This window comes from Microtus pennsylvanicus, chromosome 3 (genome assembly GCF_037038515.1).
Source record: "Microtus pennsylvanicus isolate mMicPen1 chromosome 3, mMicPen1.hap1, whole genome shotgun sequence".
Taxonomy (NCBI): Eukaryota; Metazoa; Chordata; class Mammalia; order Rodentia; family Cricetidae; genus Microtus; species Microtus pennsylvanicus.
In genome coordinates this window covers 116,825,479-116,837,576 of record NC_134581.1, presented here as the reverse complement: position 1 = coordinate 116,837,576, position 12,098 = coordinate 116,825,479, and the positions used below count along the sequence as shown (strand labels likewise).

The 12,098-nt window shown below is 42.2% G+C and overlaps 1 protein-coding gene across 2 annotated transcripts in view; it reads right to left on the bottom strand.

Moving 5' to 3' along the window:
• Positions 1-12,098, bottom strand: part of Osgin2 (oxidative stress induced growth inhibitor family member 2) — an 18,746-nt gene extending 6,648 nt beyond the window's left edge. The window contains exons 1-4 of one of the 2 annotated variants that reach the window (XM_075966922.1): positions 11,950-12,098; positions 5,192-5,346; positions 3,079-3,215; positions 2,116-2,307 (exon numbers count right to left, since the gene is read on the bottom strand). In XM_075966922.1, the coding sequence (XP_075823037.1) occupies positions 2,116-2,307; positions 3,079-3,215; positions 5,192-5,346; positions 11,950-11,993 (528 nt within the window). In that variant the 5' untranslated portion in view covers positions 11,994-12,098. Of the gene's footprint in view, positions 1-2,115; positions 2,308-3,078; positions 3,216-5,191; positions 5,347-11,949 lie in introns of those variants that run through there. The other variant, XM_075966923.1, reaches the window with a different exon arrangement.

Genomic DNA, 12,098 nt, shown 5'->3' with positions numbered 1-12,098 from the left:
TTCTCAGCCACTGAGCTATTTCTCCAGCCCCAATTTCTTAACACATGGTCTCATATACACCCGTCTGGCCTTGAATCTATGTAATGTGTACACCATCGATGCCAGCTGCCACTGGGACGACAGTGTTCTGATGGGCAGAGGTGACAGAAGCACTGTCCAAGTGTACGTGCAACAGTTCCTCAAAGATGCAAATGCAGTCTGGGGAGTGTACCTTGAGAAAAGGAGATGACAGCCCAGTGACGAAAAAGACCATCAATGTCCTCCAAGGAATCAAAGTGAGAAGTGTTGGACTCAGCCAGGCTGAGTCACGGTTTTACATTTCTAAAAAAGGTCAGGCCCTGCACAGCCTCTTAGATGAGCTGATGCCTGTGGTATCCTCTACTCAGTGCGTGTGTATCTGGGTAACGCTGTGCCTCTGTAACCATGGTAGTCTATCCTGACTGTGACCTATGGCGATTACTAGTGCACTTGACACAGACGTCAACACAAATCTACATGCAGATTGAGGCTTCAGCCCTGCTGACAGAGTATTTGCTTAGCATACACACAGCTCTGCTGTCCCCAGCACCTCATCAACTGGGCATGCTGGGACACACCTGGAATTCCAACACCTGGGAGTTAAGGTAGGAAAAGCAGACGTTCAAAGTCGTCTTTGCGTCCCTGAGAGTTCAGGGCCAGCCTAGCCTGACTGACATATCTATTTATCTGCGGATACCAAGTTTCCCTGCCTGGCAGCTCTGCGGGCAGGTTTTCACACATGACTGACTACTGGGGATTTCAATACATCTTCAGCAAATGCAAGATTTCAAGAGCAAGAGCAGCAGCACAGGACAAATGGTGTCCCTGTGGTGGTGAATGAGAACGGCCTCTCCAGGCTCACACACGTGCTGCTTACTGGCCAGCCAGCTTAATCATTTGGAAGGATTAGGTGTGGCCCTGCTGGAGGAGGCGTCACAAGCACCTGCTGGGCCCAATGTTACTCTCTCTGCCTGCTACCTGTGGATACTGATGAAGCTCTCAGCTATTTCTCCAGCATTATGCCACCACGAATGCTGCCATGCTCCCCGTGATCATAATGTACCAAAGTTCTGAAACTGTAAGCAAGCTCCCTCTGTAAGAGTTGCCTTGGTCATTTGTCTTTTCACAGCACTAAATCACGAAATGGGCTTAAAGCCAGGCTTTACAGGTTCTGGAACTGTGAGAAATGTCTTTTGTTCTAATTAAACCTTTCATTTACAGTATTTTTCATTTAAATCTTGAAAATACATGGAAATAGTTGCTGGGGACACAGCTCAGTGGTTAAAAACACAGGTTGTTCTTCCAGAGGACCAGGGTGTGATTCCCAGCACCCACAGGCAGTTCCCAACCATCTGTAACTCCAGTTCCAGGGGCTCAGACATCCTCTTTTAACTTCTGTGGGCACCCGCCACCTTCATGGTTGTACATGGACATACATGCAGACAAAACACTCACACCCATAAAATAAACGTATCTTTTTAAGAAAAAAATACATGGAAGTAATAGACACTGGTTTTCAAAATACCCTGCGAAATTTTTCTAAGCTCTAAAGAAATTTACTTTATTATGAAAAGTGTCCTCTTATGTTTTGGTGTGGGAGGGTGGTTATTCAAGTCAGGGTTTCTCTGTATAACAGCCCTAGCTATCCTGTAACTAGTTCATCAGACCAGCAGCTGTCCTCAAAACTCACAGAGATCAGCCGCCTCAGCTAGGGATTAAAGGCGAGTGCCACCACCGCCACCACCTGGCTAATTTTTTTCTATACAATTTATACAAGGTAGTATAGAGATCCGCTCTCAGACTGTATCATTAAGAAAAATCTGGCTTAACTACCTATAATTAGTGTATGCTAAAGACTCAAGTTGGAAGCCTGACATGATGGTACACGCCTTTAATTCCAGCAATTGGGAGGCAGAGGCAGGTAGATCTCTAAATTTGAGACTAGCCTAATCTAAAAGTGAGTTCTAGGACAGTCAGGGATATTCACAGAAACCCTGTCTTGGAAAACAAACAAAACAAACAAAAACCAAGTTGGCTTTATTAAGGCAAACATAACAAACACTTCACCCTGCACTAACGAGTGAACGGCATACTCACATGCCACGCCCCACCAGGCGGGCCCTTCCCCAGAACTAAGTGGGGGATATAATGGTGCTGCTCCAGCTTCCATTGTAGAACAGACGGGTAGTCATACCCAAAGTCCGCATCTGGGTGAAGAAGCGTGTCAAACAGCACTGCCACGGGATTGGACGACCGGCCCTCCAGACCCTCAGATAGGTACTCTAAGTCCTGAATGGAAGGGGAAAGAGAGAAAGGGGAGCCTGAGAAAGCCAGGACCGTTACGTGAATAAGGACTTCCAACTCAACAGTTTCCAAAGAGTGAGTGCATTCATAATATTTTGCTTGGCAAAATAAATGTAGGCAACGTTTAGATTTAAAACGAGACTTTAAGAAAAGCCTTGTAAGAGCTGAGGCCACCGTGGCATAGGGATGTTGGTGGGATGAGAAAGGCAGCGCTTCCCAGACTGATTTCAGCACGGAGAATGTGTCAGACCCTCGCCGGCAGGCTACAAAGTGCTTTTTTGAGCCTGAGTCCTTTCACTAGAACCCATATTTGAAAGCCAGGCATGGTGGGCCATGCTTCTAATCACAGCACAGTAGAGGGGGCCATGGAAGACTTCTCTCACTCACTGGCTAGGCTGCCTAGCCTACTAGGTGAGATTAAGGCCTACGAGAGACCTCACTTCAAAAAACATGGCGGACAGTTGGAGAGTAAACACACAAAGTTAACTTGTGGCCTACATGAGGGCACGTGCTCACTCTCTCACATAAACCTGCACCACAGGTCACATAAAATTTTTAAAAACTCCACTAGGAAATAATTTGGGAATTTTTGCTCAAATATTCAATATAATTTAGATATGACATCAGAATATATTTATAAAGCTAAAATAAACAGCATTATTTAGAATGAAGGATTTACAACAAAGAAATATACATAAATAAAGCTAATCTTCTTTAGGTATTAAAATCTTTTAGAACTGACACAGCACACGATACCTGGTCAACAATGGAGAGATGCCTTGCTTCCTCTAGCTTACTGTGTAAGATTGAGTTTGGATGCATGGCTTCCGGTGATAAATATGGTCTGTACCCTGACAACATATACGACAGGCATATTCCTGAAGGTCCATTTCCTGTTTTAAAAAAGTAAAATGACATAAGTTGATCCTCTTCTTGCTTGGCGTTTCCCCTCACCTGTTCCTCCTTCTCCAATCAACTAAAACCTGGGACTCACAAACTTCTGACCTCTGTCTTCTGTCTGTCTGTCTGTCTGTCTTTCAGTATCTCGTCTACTTAAGGCTTCAACTCTGTGTTATTGACTTCCAAAATTAGTTCTCTTGGATGACCTGTTCTTGAGAAATACACATTTTATAGGCTACTTCTTTATTACAACTGATGTAGAATTGGACTAAGGGCAGGACAGACGGCTCAGCAGGGTAAGGAAGGCTCTTGCCACCCTTAATAATCTGAATTAAATCTCTGGAACTAATACAGTGGAAGGAAAATCAATTCTTGCAAGTAGTACTGTGGGCATACATGCAGGGATGCACACACACATTTAAAGAGAGAGGGGGGAGACATTAAAAAAAAATCAGGAAAATTCATCAGGGAATAGCCTCAAATACAAGAAAAGCCAATTGACTAAACACAGCATTGCATTTGGGATTTGAAAAAATATAGTAAATTTGAAAGAGGCAAACTTAAACACGACACAGGTCATGTTAAAACAAAACTAAAAAAACCAGATACTCATCACCATAATGGATAGTGTGAAGGAATGAAGATTGGAGAAAAGGAGGTAAAAACAAAAATACTGAAAATACTGTTTGCCAATGACATGATTATCTATATAGAAAATCCCAGGAATTGACCTCTCAAGACCCCAGAACAACAAGTTACAGCCACAACTGAAGAACACAAGTCAATACATGAAAGTCAAACACTCTTACACCAATGAAGAACGGAATTTGAAATAAAAAACACTATCGTTCACAACTACATCAAAAAAGAAAATTTTAGCATAATTTTAACAAAATATGTATAAGAGCTACATAAAGAATGCCACAAAATTTTGAATAAAGAAATAATAATTTTAAAAAGGCCTAAATAGATGATAAGTTATTCTATGTTCATAGATAGGAAGCCTCAAAATTACTGTATGTTGTTAACCTGATCTGTAGACTTAATGCAATTCCAATAAAAAACTAATTAACGGTCAGCTTACTTAAATATGTATTCTAAAACATTTTAGAAAAGCAACGGTTCAGAATAGCCACCATAATGAAGCCACCAAAGTCTTGTCTGACTTCCTCAAGTTTGAGCACTAGATGAAAATATAAATAGCAGGTAATTAAATGAATATAATTATCAAAAGTTTCAAAAGTCTGAATTATTGAACACCTTAATTGTAATAGTTGTAGATCCTATCTGCTGAGGTGATACAAAGGACAGGAGTGAAATAATATTTTAGGTAATCATAAATGTCGCAGCAGAGCACGACAATGTCACTGCAGATAGCATGACTTCCGAACTACAGTTGACATTCAGTTCATGTCCACAGGTGTCTAACCAATACCACAGAGCTACACAGCTGAACTCCAGTGATAAAACACACAGAATGCCTGCCCTCCACAGAACTCTAGTAACACTGGTCACCATTAACTGCTTTTATCGGTAATTCAACAAAAAGCTACTGCATTCCAGCATGGACTCTATCATATAAGTCAATGCTTCTCCAAAGACTTGGGGATGGTTATTTTAACAAATCAAACAGCTTAATACTTTATAATTCTGTCCTTAATTATCTGTCTCCATTTCACAGAAGCATCCCCTTATATTTTTGTTCTTTTAAGATATTTATTGATTACCACACGGTGGTTGTACATATTTGTGAGGCACAGGGTAGCGTTTTAATGCAGTCTACACTGTAGATCAGACTAACATACACATCACCTCAGATGTACACCAGTGTTTACGGTAGGAACATGCAAACTTCTACTGTGTTAAGGTAGGGAGCTTCTTCAATACAATGTTAGAACATACATACCTTAAAATGATAAAAGCCATAGAAGTAGTAACTAGCTTTACAAAATGAAATACAGTAACTTACCAATTATTACCACAGGTAAAGTCACTGATGAATCTTCGAGTAAAGAAGTTTCTTCAACCAATGGCATCCCTTTAACTTTTGGCCCCAAATTATCACCAAAATATTGCACTAAGGAATTGAAAATCTCTCCTTCCGTTTCAGTATCACTATAGTCTCTTTAAAAAAAAAAGTAAAATTATAGTTTAGGTTTTATAAAACCTATTTTTTTCTCATAGTTTACTTAGACAATAAAATATCCATCAAGTTACATAATGCTTTCCATAGGATAACATTTCAAGTCCACGAGTCTGAAGTAGACATTTATCTCATATTAAGTATCTTCGAAGCAAACTTTTTTCCACGCTAGGGAAATAGCTTAGTTTAAAGCACCTGACTGCATCAGGCCCTGAGTTCAATCACCAGAGTCACATAAAACGGCTGAGCACTGTGTCCAATGCCTGGGGCTCACTGGCCAGCCAGTCTAGGCCCGTTGGACAGCTCCAAATCCGTGGATGAGCCCATTGAGGGGAAAAAATTGTTTGAGACAGACTGACACACACACACACACAGAGGGAGAGGAAGGGCAAGCAAGAGCTTCTAACAATCACACAAAATTATATCTGAGATTTTTGGGATGCCGAGGAGGGGCTAGCTTGCCCTCTACTTTTTTTTTCCTCAGCCAGGCACACAACTTTAATTCCAACCTTGGGAGGCAGAGGCAAGAAAATCTCTGAATTTAAGGCCAGACTGGTCTATTGAACAAGTTCCAGAACAGCCAAGGCTACACAGATAAACCTGTAAGGCAGAACTAGTCATAGATTTTTTTAAAATTATTTTTATTTTGTGTGCATTGGTGTTTTGCCTGCATTTGTGTCTGTGTGAGAGTGTCAGATCCCCTGCAACTGGAGGTACAGACGGTTGTGAGCTACCATGTAGGTGCTGAGAACCGAACCCGGGTCCTCTGGAAGAGCAGCCATGGCTCCAGCCCTAGTCATGGATGTTTTAAGGAAAGATTGTTATACAAAAGTGGGCCTTTTGGTAAAAGAAATGAGGTCTACACATTTTCAAGTAGGAAAGACCTTAACATTGTCTTCTAATCCCTATTTTCCAACTGCCTCTCTAGAAACTAGTTTTAATATTCTGACATATTCATTCAATAAATAAACTCAGTTTTTTAGGTTACTTCACAGTAGAATCACCGAATTACTTTCCATACTTAACAACAATTATGTCTGGAAGGGTTAATACACACTATCTGTGTCATTATGACTTTCTAAATGATGGTGAAATTGTTCATCCTAGATGCTAACCTACCTACACACCAACTCAGGCAGCAGGATGGTTCTACCTGCCCACTTAGAGACTCGTTGTAAGCCCCGCCCCTGGAGTCCTCCAGCCAATAGGCTTAGGCTCCATCCTACCACTGCTCTGGCTTCCCTGCCTCATCCCTTGAGGAGCCTACCAACTAGAGGGGTCAGAGGAGCTTCTTCTACAATGGGCAGCAGCTACTGTAGACTCAAGAGTAAGGGACTGGTGTGCTGAGTCCTGTTTGGGACATCTAGATCACTCCTTCCAGGAAACAGGACCACTGCTGAAAGAGAGTGAACAGATGTAAGAGCCAGAGAATGGGTTGGGATGCCACAGCCACTTCCGAATTCTGGACTCACACCAGCTCTGATTACCTGCATTAAGATTGAGCACAACATCCTGTCATGGACAGGGACTCATAGGCCCCACCTCTTTCTCGGGATCTAAAGGCTGAGCTATATCTTCAGTGGTACAGCCACTGGTGAAGCATGCATGCTCCAGTAAAGAACCTCTCGTCCATCTCCTGTACACAAGTCTAGGAATACTCATCGGGTCACTGCCAGAAAGAGACGTAAAATAATCCCATAGATATTTTCGTAACTCTACAAAATTCCTGAGTAAGTGCTTTTTAATTTCATTGGCTGTGCTTTCTTATACTCTGTGTGTGTGTGTGTGTGTGTGTGTGTGTGTGTGTGTACACACACACTGTCTAGACAGGTTAGGAAACTAGAAATAAATGTCCTCTAGAATTTCTGTTAACTAAGAAAACCAAATGGCTTTCAAGAGATTCAACATTAAGAACAGAAGATAATAGGCCATTTGAGGGCCCAAGACCAAGGTAAACAGATAACGCATTATTACTTTTAAAATCCTTAATGCGATATATTTAATGCACTAAACCCTTCCGAGAAGCCCAGTGACCGTGTGGGCCAGTCCATCCTTTCGTCTGCAGAGACCCATCTGCCCTAGCACTAGCTGAAACTAGTGTCCATTTCTGTTTTTGTGAGGCTCCCGTCAATAAATCCACAGTTTCTGAATGTAATCAACACTAGCCTCAGAGAAAATATCTCAGTATTCGCTTTTATTCTTTATGTGTCCACTATCTATGTACACAGGCTGTGTGATGATGGCCCACGTGCAGCCGGGGCTCGAGAGGGCTCTAGGAGGAAGACGTCCTGCTCTGTCACTCTGCCTTATTACCCTGAATCCTGAGCTGCACCGGCAGCCAGCAAGCTCCAGGAATCCTGCCTCTGCCTCCCCAAATCCAGAGGCACACACGGATACTTGTGTTTTAACAAGATTGCTGGAGATTTGCGCCCAGGACCTCGTGTTTGTACAGAAAGTACTCAACCACTGAGACATCTCTCCAGCTCTCCTGAGAATTATTATCCCTCCAACTAAACACCACAACCCTTAGCTCTCCGTTATCCTAGCAGCATCTCACGGTAGCTCTGATGTATATTTCCCTAAGAATATAACCATTGCTCCACGTGTTTGTTGTTTATCCTCTTTCTCCCTGCCTCTCTCTCTCTCTCTCTCTCTCTCTCTCTCTCTCTCTCTCTCTCTCTCTCTCTCTCTGTTTTTCCCCAAATCCTTTGCCTGGTTTTAAATTTGGCACAGATGATCTTTTAAGTTTTTTCTAAGTTCTAGATTCAAGTTTCTTCAGATATATGGCTTGTGAACATTTTCTCCTATTTTGTGGATTTTATTTGGCTTCTGTGGTGTGTGTAAATCAGAAAAAATCAGAGAGTCCATTTTCTTCTCCCATGTGGGATCCCTCTGATCAACAGGCACAGCAGCAAGCACCCTCACCATCGTGATGGTCTATTTCTTCACTTTCTTGGTATCCTTTCCATACACTTAAGTTCTGACCACTCCCAATGTATTCTTCCTTCTGTGCTGTGCTTTCAATACCGTATGTAATAGATGACTGCATAACTCACAGCCATAAATATTTACTGCTTTCATCTAAGAATTTTCTGATTTCATTTTTGTGCAGTGTCAGCAAGCACACATATTTATTCTTATGTTTGTGCAGATCTTTGTGGGATGTGACTGAACTACAACTTCTGAGACTAACATCCATTTCCTGTTTTATGCAGCCCGCGTCAGACTTAATTCGCCAGAAATGGAAGGATTTCTGGGCTTTCGATTTCATTCCACTCACTGACGCTTATGTTTATGCCAGTGGCAGGTTTTCTTAGTTATTGCGGCTTTGCAGTAGATTTATAACCAAAAAGATGAGTCCTCTAACTTTACGACACTGCCCTGACCCGCAGACCCACCACAAGAGCATTACTTTAGGGATCTAGCAACATTTCCATGTACAGTCATGCCTTGAGCGAAGCCATTCTGAGAAACGCACCGGGTATCTGCATCCCCATGACAACATACACAGGATGACAGCTACGTCACTACAGAAAACACACATCTATGGGAAGCCCCGCCTATATTCAGCCTGTCACTGCCTGGAACCTCATCCTGCAGCACATTTAGACCCTAATTTCTTCTAAGGCTTACTGCTTTTCAATGTGCAGTCTTGAATTTTTTGTTGATCTTTTAAGTGTTTCACTTCTTATGCCAAATCAAACTATTGTGGGTTTTGTTTTGTTTTTGTATTTATTTGGTCTTTTGAGACAGGTTTCCCAGTATAGCCCTGGCTGTCCTGGAACTATCAATAGGCCACACTGGCCCCACAAAGATGCCACATGCCTCTGCCTCCCGAGTACTGGAATTAGAGGTGTGTGCCACCACTGCCCAGCCTATGGAACTATTTTGTTAATTTCATTTTCCTGATTATTTAATATTGCTGTATACAAGTACAGTTCACTCTTGTACATCAATCTGGTATTCTGAAATATTGCGGAATTTGGTATGGATCTCAAGAAGTTTGACTCAGGCATCTCCTAAGACTTGAGGATAAAAAGAACCGAAGGTCTAGTGGCTCTACATTCTCAGCTTACCTGGATTACACGATCTAGGTGACTCCTCATTTCTAGTCATTAGTATAATCATTCTGTGTGGCAAAGCACGGGCAATACCTTTCCCAGACTCTGCTTAGCTGACTGGTTTCGCCTAAGGCACTAATGAAATCTAAATGCAGTAGTAACTATGCACCACCTGAGTTACAGAGTTGCTGCTGCATGTTTTACAGGACATGTGTGCTCAAGTTTAGAACTATAAACACTGTTCATCTGTACTTGGATTTCCAACTTGATAAATATTCTATTGAAGGCAAACTATTTTGAGGTTTTTTTGTTTTGTTCTTTTTTTTAATTCACTGTTCCTTTATTCAGGACACCAATAAAATTGCAAATTTTGTAAAATTACATTTAGGAACCAGTAAAGAACAGCATTTTGCATGCATGCAAAAATATTACCAAACCGTCAGACGTTAAAGATCATTTGCTGTAATTTTGGATGCCTTCTACTTTTTGTTTTTGAAACACTTCAGTCCAAAGTTTCTAAACGAAATAGTATAGGCATAATATTTAGTAATAAAAAGACTTCTGCTCAATCACAGCAATGCTTTTCTAAACAACCAAATACAAAAGAAACGCCTTTGCACCTCAATTCTAAGGGAATTGGAATCACTCATTTCAGTTTTACCAAACTGACACTACCACAGTAAAAAAAGGTTCTCACGTGACAAATAAAAGCAATCTCACATTTTATTTTCCAGAATAGAAGTTTGAAGCTTTTCCCCTTGAAAAATTCACGCGACATTCTATCACAAGGCCTATTAATGCAGACGCTGGAGAAACCCCAAATGTAATTGTAATCAAAAAATGGTGCAAAAAGCTGCATCAAAGACAGCATTTGTGCTGCAGATGTTAACCCAACCCATGCTTCACTAGCAAGGCCCTGCATTTCATCCCCAGCAACACAAAAATAAATGAATGAAGCACACAAGACTAGAAACAAGTCCTGAAGGACCTGACAAACATTCAAAAAAAAAAAAATCCTGGCCCTGCCAGAAGTATTTTAAAAGGATACATTTACCGGTGATAATATACTAGGCATGTTTTCTTCTCTCTCAACACCAAAATGTAGCAGACTTTTCACTCCCTCCCCTAAGTTTCTTTTCTTCGCAGGGAAAAGCATATGGTATTTACCACATAGCAACAAGAGTGTGAATTCCAAGCTTTCTCCCTCCCGTTCAACAGTATGCCAGAGGTGCCAGCAGGCTTTCAGAGGGGTATGTTCTAAAAGGAATGTAGTTTCCCAAGGGGCTTCAAATCTCCACTCCAGCCTCTCTCTTCAACACTCAGAGTGAATCAGTTGTTACAGTCTGTCTAGCCGTTATCCATCCAGCAGCCTGTGACACAAGACTTCTAGGATCTAGAATTTAAAGTCTCAACACAAACTAAGTTGGGCAGGCCTAGCTTGCTGCACTTACAGCAGGCGTCTGCGCTTTCTCTGCCCCTCACTGCCTTTTTGCAACCTCTTCAATGAATGTTATTAAATATACATTGCATGTACCTATATTAAATAATAATCTCTGTGATTTGTGTTGATGACAGACACAAATACTGTGGCTTGTGGCTCATATTTGTAAAGAAGGAATAGTATTCTTAGAGGTTACTGATATTAATATCCTTTCCACCCAAGTTAATGTTCTATTAAACAACTTTTTTTTTTTTTGATTTTTCGAGACAGGGTTTCGCTGTAGTTTTAGAGCCTGTCCTGGAACTAGCTCTTATAGACCTGGCTGGCCTCGAACTCACAGAGACCTGCCTGACTCTGCGTTCCAAGTGCTCGGATTAAAGACGTGTGCCACCACCGCCCAGCGTTATTAAATAACTCTTAATCAGTTTCTTTTTTTTTTTTAAACAAACAAACAAAACCCAAGTGTTACACGTCCTTATTCTGTGACATCCATCCATACATGTAAAACCGGGTCCTGGAGTCCTTACTAAACATAACATTTCTTCTCCCCACTGTAAATATCGAGTTTCTAGTACTTTCGATCTTTTCTGTATTCTCTGAAGTGTTGGTCAATTGTACCGGATCTAGAACATACACACACACACACGTTCATTCATATTTAAAACTATTCTTCTCACCTTGAGAAACTTTCATCATAATTTGAGTATAAAACTGCCACTTCCCAATTGTCTCCACCCTAACACGGTTTAAAACTACTAACATCTTAGCCACAATCCCTTGTCACTACACGACATCTCCTTCTCCACTTCCCTTCCAGCCAGCAACTTTTAAGGTTCCTCAATTTTTAAAAGGTAAAAACGTAGAAGAGGCTCTCCACGGATTTTCACATTTACCATCTCCACGTAACCGACTCGTCACCGGCCTAGCCACTCCCGCGGTCCGGGGACAAGAAGAGAGGGGACAGGAAAAGAATGGGGTCCCCGGAGCTGCGAGCAGTGCCGGCCCAGCGGGCGGCGGCCGAGGAGAGAACACGCGGGCTCCGACCCGTCCCGGGGCGTCCGGGGCTGGGGAGGAGAAGTCACCTGAGATGCCCAGCCAGGGAGCAGCGGCAGCACCAGACGGGCATGGAGAGCGCCGGTCCTCCGGGCGTCCTGCACCGCGGCTCAGCGGCGCGGGAAGTCCGTCCCCGCACGGCCGCTTCCGCTCCTCCCGGCCGGCGGCATGGGAGGTG